General features: G+C 34.4%; 1 protein-coding gene across 1 annotated transcript; it reads left to right on the forward strand.

Moving 5' to 3' along the window:
* Positions 1-4,980: 4,980 nt before the first annotated feature.
* LOC100258643 (uncharacterized) lies at positions 4,981-6,029 on the forward strand. Its single transcript, XM_010661960.2, has 2 exons — positions 4,981-5,880; positions 5,937-6,029. Exons 1-2 carry the CDS (start codon positions 4,981-4,983, stop codon positions 6,027-6,029), a joined length of 993 nt encoding a protein of 330 aa, XP_010660262.2.
* The last annotated feature ends 1,483 nt before the right edge of the window (positions 6,030-7,512 follow it).

The following is a 7,512-nucleotide window of genomic DNA, read 5'->3' on the forward strand; positions in this document are numbered from 1 at the left end:
GATGACTCTTCTTTGTGTCTAGGCATTGAGATGGTAGAGATCTTAAGGATGAAGGGATAAAGTTCTTTCTCAAGACTGAAGAGGAGAATAGCAAGACTTGGAAACCCTAGCCCCTAAATGGGTATTTATAGGCTTCCTATTGGGCTTAAGTGACTTAAGCCCACTATGAGCTTAGGTTACTTGATCTAGCCCAAAAAGGTTGCTAATTGATTAATTAACCATACAAGGCTTAATTAATCAATTAGCTCAGTCCAGAGATATTACTCACTTATCCCTATGCAACCTTACGTAATTACCAAAACACTCTTATGCACAAAAGTCAACTAAAAACTCATCTAACCCTTATAAGCCATGTCAATAAGGAATATGAGCTCAGTGCGGGGACCATTAGGACCCATAGGAATATTGGCTCCCTCATAATTAAATTATGAAATTGACTTAACATCTCACTATAGAGATTTAACTACACTCTCGTACCTTATGTATATTACAACGAGACATCAAGTGCTCAGGTCTGTGACCTACTATTCATTGCATCCAAACGTCCCATGAATTGGTGTTTGTATTCTAACAAGGTAGTGTTATCACCTATTAAGATTACCTCTCAAATCCATGAGTTACAGATCTCACTTATTATGTGATCAAATGACATACTTTAACTTCAAGGAGAATATGTCAAATTCCACTAAATGAATTATTGCGGTCATGTATTTCATGATCACATGTCCTTTGGATCACCCAAGAGGACACACTGTCTCAATCCTATAAGATATCATGGTACCTCTATTGAGAATACATGTTGTCACCAACTATGGACCTGCATTTCTCACGTGCACCCCCACTTGACCGACGAGACTCACTTTTTATTGGTGAAAAATTTAGTTTTGGAAAAATTGGAGTCGTTACTTATTTTATTTTTATTTTAAAGGGAAAATAAAATAAGAAAGAAAACCTCTAAAAAAAATGACTCCACATTTTGGAAAAGCATGTCTTTGAAAAACCCGAGTTTGGGTCCGGGGATCAAGTTACTTATTGGGAAGGTACCTCTAAGAGGTAGCACCCCTTTAAGCCCTATAAAGGTATGTACTAACTAAGTTGAGGGGAATGCGACAATTAATCGGTTGATTGAAGGTATCTAGGTAGACTAAGGTAATTTCCAAAAAATAACATGCTAAATAAGAAAACCAATTACAAAGCAGAAATAAAATTTAGAGTGTGTACCTAGACTGCTTCTTATGCGCTATCACAAGACACCAAAGCTAGTTCAAATAATATATCATCCAACATGCGCTTTTTTAGAAATAATTGAACAATGAAACAAATATCAAGATACCCAAGCACTATCGATCATAGGCATAGTTCACAATGACAAGCATATTTACTAAATTTAGAATGTGGGCGTTAGGGGGCGTACCTGGATAGCATAGATAACTTATAATGCGCTTCCATAAGACATGAGGGATTAGATAATAATAAAATAAAGAAATCTTAGCATGCTTGTTATCTAATTAGCATAGAAAAAAATGATCAAAGTATATGAAAACATCAATTATCACACACATCTTGTATACAATTCCTAAAAAAATTGATGATTTTGATTATAGAAAGTAGCTAAAGTGGCAAAAAATATGAGTTTTAGAAAAATTATTTTATGTTGGGGTCCCATCAAGTCCCCAGTTAATATTCACAAGTTTAACCTGTGTATTCCTATTAGTTTGGGAACACAAGCTCAAACCTATGTTAAGAAAATGAAGTTTTGGAAACTGAGAAAAAGGAGTACAATTGGGATAAAACTAAGTTGCATATATATATATATATATATATATATATATTTTAAAAAAAGTGAAATCTTTGCACTAAATTCCTAGAATGGATTTTTATTATTATTTTAAAAAAATTGTTAAAAGATTTAAATTCCTTTGAGAATGATTTTAGGAAAGCTAAAGGAACCATGTGATTTGATAAATCCATAACACAAGACACAAAATGAAGATTTTTCTTTTCATTCCTAATTTAAAAGGGTTTTGAAAACAAAAGAATATCAACTTGGATCTCTTTATTGGCTACCCTTTCATTTGGGATCTAGGAGCCACATCATTGATGGAGAATATTCATTTTTTTGAAAGAAAAGAAGTTATTTTGACTTCATTTGAGATGCCCATTAAAAAGAACTATTTTCTTAATAAAAAGGTTTGAGTTCAAGACTTAAAAGAGTTCAATTAAAAAATAACTAGAATTATTGATTTGAAAACATGACAAAAAATTTAACTAAAACCTAAATTCTAAAAACTAAATGGATTCAATCAAAGTAAAAAGTTATCAATTTGAAGATGTGACAAGAATTTGACTAAAACTAAGATTCTAAACTAAAAATAAAAAAATAAACAAATGAGGTCAATCCAACTAAAAGAAACCACTAAGAGGAAACATAGATTTAACTAAAACAAAAATTTTAAACAATTTAATAATTGAAAAAAAAATAAAAATTGGTGCACTCTTATTTAAAAATCCGGTGGCTTTCTCAAGGATTTTGGTTCTCTCTCATAAAAAAAAAAAAAACTGATGGCTATCTCACTTAAAGAAAAATTTTGGTGCACTCTTATTTAAAAATCTGGTAACTTTATCAAGTATTTTGGTGCTCTCTCATAGAAAAATTTGATGGCTATATCATTTAAATAAAAATTTTGGTGCACTCTTATTTAAAAATTCGGTAGCTTTATCAAGTATTTTAGTGCTCTCTCATAGAAAAATTTGATGGCTATATCATTTAAAGAAAAATTTTGGTGCACTCTTATTTAAAAATCTTGTGGCTTTCTCAAGGATTTTGGTGCTTTCTCATAGATTTCATTCTACACTAGCCCTGATTTTAAAGCAATATCAGTTCACATTTTTTATTTCTAAACAGCTTGACAACAACCCATATTTCATGGATAAATCATCTGATATTCGATCAAAGATGCAGCCCAAATTTTTAATAATAACCAGCCTTGATTCTAAGCTAATCCAACCCGAAAAGCTTACCCGATATCAACCTAAATGCTTGGCTAAATAAAATTAAGACATGTCTCAAAATGCAATCCAAAATGTTGGTCAAGTTCAATCTAGTTCTCTAGAAAAACAAAGCTTGGAATTAGACATTATGAAATGTTAACACAATTAATCAAGAATTCTTAAATCTAAAATATTATCACACAACTAAAGGAATATAAAAAAAATTGAAATAAAAAATAAATATAATCCATCAAAGTTCTAAAAAAAATCAAAACTTAAAATTGAAAATAACTAACAAACTAATGTGTTCAGAATTTACCTTTGGTAGAGGAAAAGAAAACGTTGTTGTTTGGCTCCTTTGTTGGTACCAATGTTTTAAAAACCGAACCGGACCGGTCGATTCGACCGCCGGCCGATCACTGTTTCGGTCCGGTCTAGTCATTTGGACCGGATGGGGATTGAACCGGGGTCGGATCGGTCGAACCGGCCGGTTCAATCGATTTTAATTTTTTTTTTTTAAAACAACATCAAAACGACATCGTTTTGGTGCTTCTGGCATCAAAATGACGCCGTTTTGGAGTCCTATTTAACCAAACAAGATCTCCTCTCCAGGCTGCGCCGCTGCAACCTCCAAGCTCCAACTCCAGCCCTTTCTCCTTCGCCCGTCATCGACGTCCCATCCGCGACACCAAGGGATCCCGCCGACGGCTTGCGACAGCAGCGACACTCACACAGGTCCCGCTGGCGGCCCATGACACCAAGAGAGATCCGCGACACCAAGGGTAGCTTCCCTCCTCTCCTCCCGCCGTCGACGCATCCCTGCAGCGACACCAAGAGAGATCCCGCCGGCAGCCCACGACACGCACACTGGCAGCTGCCCCTCCCTCTCCTCCGCTCGCCATCGACGCATCCCTGCCGCCACACCGCCGACGACGACCTGTGACATTCACAAAGGTCCCGCTGACGAACCACGACACCCACACGGGTATCGCCTGCATTGGAAAGCTCCCCCCCTCTTCCAACTGGTAGCCCGCCCCGGCGTTGGAGTTTGCCCACAATGAGTAGCTGCTTTGCTATGCAGCTATGCTAATATGCTATACATTAGATTATTATTTAATATGTTTATTAATAATAATAATTTGAGGTGATGAGTCATGTGGAAGGAAGCCATGCCTTCTGATTTAATTAATTGCCGGTGATGATGCTAAGACATGTGGAAGGAAGCCATCATGCATTCATTCCTTCTGGTTTAATTAATTGCCTATTCACGGGGAATTCTTATGTAACTTAAAGCAAATTGATTTAGTTTATAATATGATGGAATGCATAGGATGCTTTAATAATTCTTATTTTAAAAATGACCTTACCTTTGATGAAGAAGTGGTAAAATAATGATATAATGATATCATATATTAATTATATACGAGTAATTAATAATTATGAAGATTGATCCCTTTTGGACCACATGTATGTTGACGCATGCCATAGAGAAAATGTGAAAGCATGCATTGAAAAAGAAGCATAATTTACAAGATATTGGTGGAAAAATTCTCCAAACATGCTTGTTTAGATATTTGTGGAGTTTGCCCATCAATATATCTATACAAAATTACTTTAAAATTTAGATAAATTTATAATTGGATCAAAACATGCTTGTTATAATGACGGTTGTTCCTTTAGATAAATTTACCAATTGATATATGATTGTTATAAATTGTTGATGACTTGATTATAAATCATTAAATGGTTGATGACTTCCATTCTCTACGTTAATGTGAGATTTTTGTTTCTAATTTGATAGAGAAATAAAAAATGGAATCAAACTTGACTCCATCCTCTGGTCAAGATTCAACTACCAATTCTCAATCAACTAGAAGTAAGATCGATCCTGCATGGGAGCATGTTTCTGAAGAAAGATATGCAAATGGAAGGAAAGCTCTTATTTGTTTGTATTGTAAAAAGATTACAAAAGGTGGGGGTATTCATAAAATGAAACAACATCTTGCTGGAGTGAAAGGAGATATTGGTCCATGTAAATCGGTTCCTCCTGATGTAAAATTTCGAATGGAAAATTCTTTGCAAGAGTTTGTGAATTCTAAGAAAGCAGCCCAAGAAGCATATGAATGTAGAAATCCATATGGTCTTAATGTGTCACAATTTGAAGGGGATAGGGCAGAAGGTGAAGAAGAGGTTCAAGAAATGCAAAGTCCTATGGCAGCTAATAGTGGAAAAAGGAAAAAATCAACAGTGGATAAGTATTTTGCACCAAGAAATACTCAAGGAGCTCAACCTTCCATGAGGAGTGTACTAGCTGGGAAAGAAGCTATTTGGAGAGCGGATATGGCGGTTGGGAGATTATTTTATGATGCATGCATTCCTACTAATGCAGTGAATTCCTTCTACTTCAAGCCAATGTTGGATGCTATATCTGCAATTGGTCCTGGATATAAGGGTCCAAATTACCATCAACTACGGGTTAATCTTTTAAAGGATGCCAAGAAGGAAGTTCAGTTACTTGTGGACTCTTATCGTGCAATTTGGGCAAAAGTTGGGTGTACAATAATGGGTGATGGTTGGACAGATAATAGACAAAGAACACTCATCAACTTCCTTGTGTATTGTCCTGAAGGAATATCATTTGTGAAATCCGTTGATGCTTCAGACATTGTCAAGGATGCAACTAATTTGTTTCAGTTATTTGATGAGGTGATTGAATGGGTTGGTCCACTCAATGTTATTCATATAGTCACTGATAATGCAGCAAATTATGTGGCCGCGGGGAGATTGATTTCTCAAAAGCATAAACATATTAATTGGTCACCTTGTGCAGCTCATTGTCTTAATTTGATCTTTAAGGATATTGGTAAGATGGACCATGTTGCTGAACTTGTAAGACGTGCATCAAAGGTGACAATTTTTGTTTATAATCATGTTGCTTTATTAAGTTGGTTGAGAAAAAGAGAAGGATGGACAGAAATTTTGCGACCTGGTACAACTCGCTTTGCTACTACATTCATTGCACTCAAGAGTCTTCATGATCATAAACATGACTTGCAAGCTTTGGTGACTAGTAAGTTTTTTGTGGACTCTAGATATTCAAAGGATTATAAAAGCAAAGTTGCAGTTTCCATCATCTTGGATAATAGATTTTGGAATGATTGTTTGATTTTTGTGAATCTTATGTCTCTACTAATGCGCTTATTGCGTATTGTTGATTGTGATGAGAGGCCTTCGATGGGATATGTGTATGAAGGCATGTATAGAGTTCGTTTGGGCATCAAGAAATTGTTTAACTACAACAAAAGACTATACAAGCCTTATACGGAGATCATAAAGCAACGTTGGGATCAACAATTGAAGAAAAGCATTCATTCAGCAGCTTATTGGTTGAATCCATGTTTCCAATATGATCAGGAAAACTTTTGTAATAAGTCAAATGTTATTGGAGGTTTCATGGATGTTATTGATCAGAAAGTTCTGAAAGGCAAGCTTGAAACAATGAATGAAATGAAGTTATTTCGTGATCGATTGGGAAGTTTTGGAAGAGAACTTGCTTATTCTTCACGTGAAGTACTTCAACCTGGTAAAATATTATTATCATTTATTAGTATGTTTATTCTTTTTTATTAGTTACCTACTTACTATTTAATATTTTAAACTTGCTAATGTGTTTTATTTTTTTCTTATTTTTAATGTGAAATGGTAATTAGATGAATGGTGGAGGCTACATGGATACAGTGCACCACATTTGCAAAAGTTAGCCATTCTAATATTGAGCCAAACCGCATCGTCTTTTGGATGTGAGAGGAATTGGAGTGTCTTTGAACGTATACATACCAAAAGAAGGAATAGATTGGAACATCAAAGGCTTAATGATCTTGTATACGTTCATTATAATTTGCGCCTAAAAAATCGGTATAAATGATTTCTTAGTTGTTTTGAATTTAAATTCTTCTATTCACAATTATGAATAATTATATGTTTTTTTTTTAGGTTCTATAACAAGAAAAGAATCTATGATCCAATTGACTATGCATGCATTGATGAGACCGATTTTTGGGTAGTTGATGATGATCAACCAGTAGAGTTAGATGTTGAAGAATTGGAAAATCTTCTATATGAAGAAGGGTCAATTCCAATAAATGAAGTGGAAGGTTCAGGTTCTCACATTGGCTAGTAAAATATTTAAACTTATAAAAGTTCAATAATTATATTTTTTTTCTTTAAAAATGATTTATTGTTGATATATATTCAATTTTTTTGTAGATGATGAGGATGGTGGTGACGTGGCTATAGAAGGGCTTGATGTGGAGAACTTTGGTTTTCCCAATGCTCATGTTCAATCTCCATATTCCAATTTCCAAAATGAATGAAGACATGAATTTTATATTTATTAGTATGCAAAAAACTTCATGAATATTCAAACATTGACATGTTATATTTTTATTTTGAGTAATTATTTAAGTGTTGTGGACCTATGGTTGACATTTGTATTATCTATTATGGACAATGTGTTAAGTT

This window comes from Vitis vinifera, chromosome 14, assembly GCF_030704535.1.
Source record: "Vitis vinifera cultivar Pinot Noir 40024 chromosome 14, ASM3070453v1".
Lineage (NCBI taxonomy): Eukaryota > Viridiplantae > Streptophyta > Magnoliopsida > Vitales > Vitaceae > Vitis > Vitis vinifera.

What these genes read in the sequence shown, in the direction of transcription:
- LOC100258643 (XM_010661960.2), top strand. Translation starts at nt 4,981, where the DNA reads ATGAAACAACATCTTGCTGGAGTGAAAGGAGATATTGGTCCATGTAAA. An exon ending in TGGACCATGTTGCTGAACTT is followed by an intron (nt 5,881 to 5,936) that starts GTAAGACGTGCA and finishes TGCTTTATTAAG; the next exon opens with TTGGTTGAGAAAAAGAGAAG.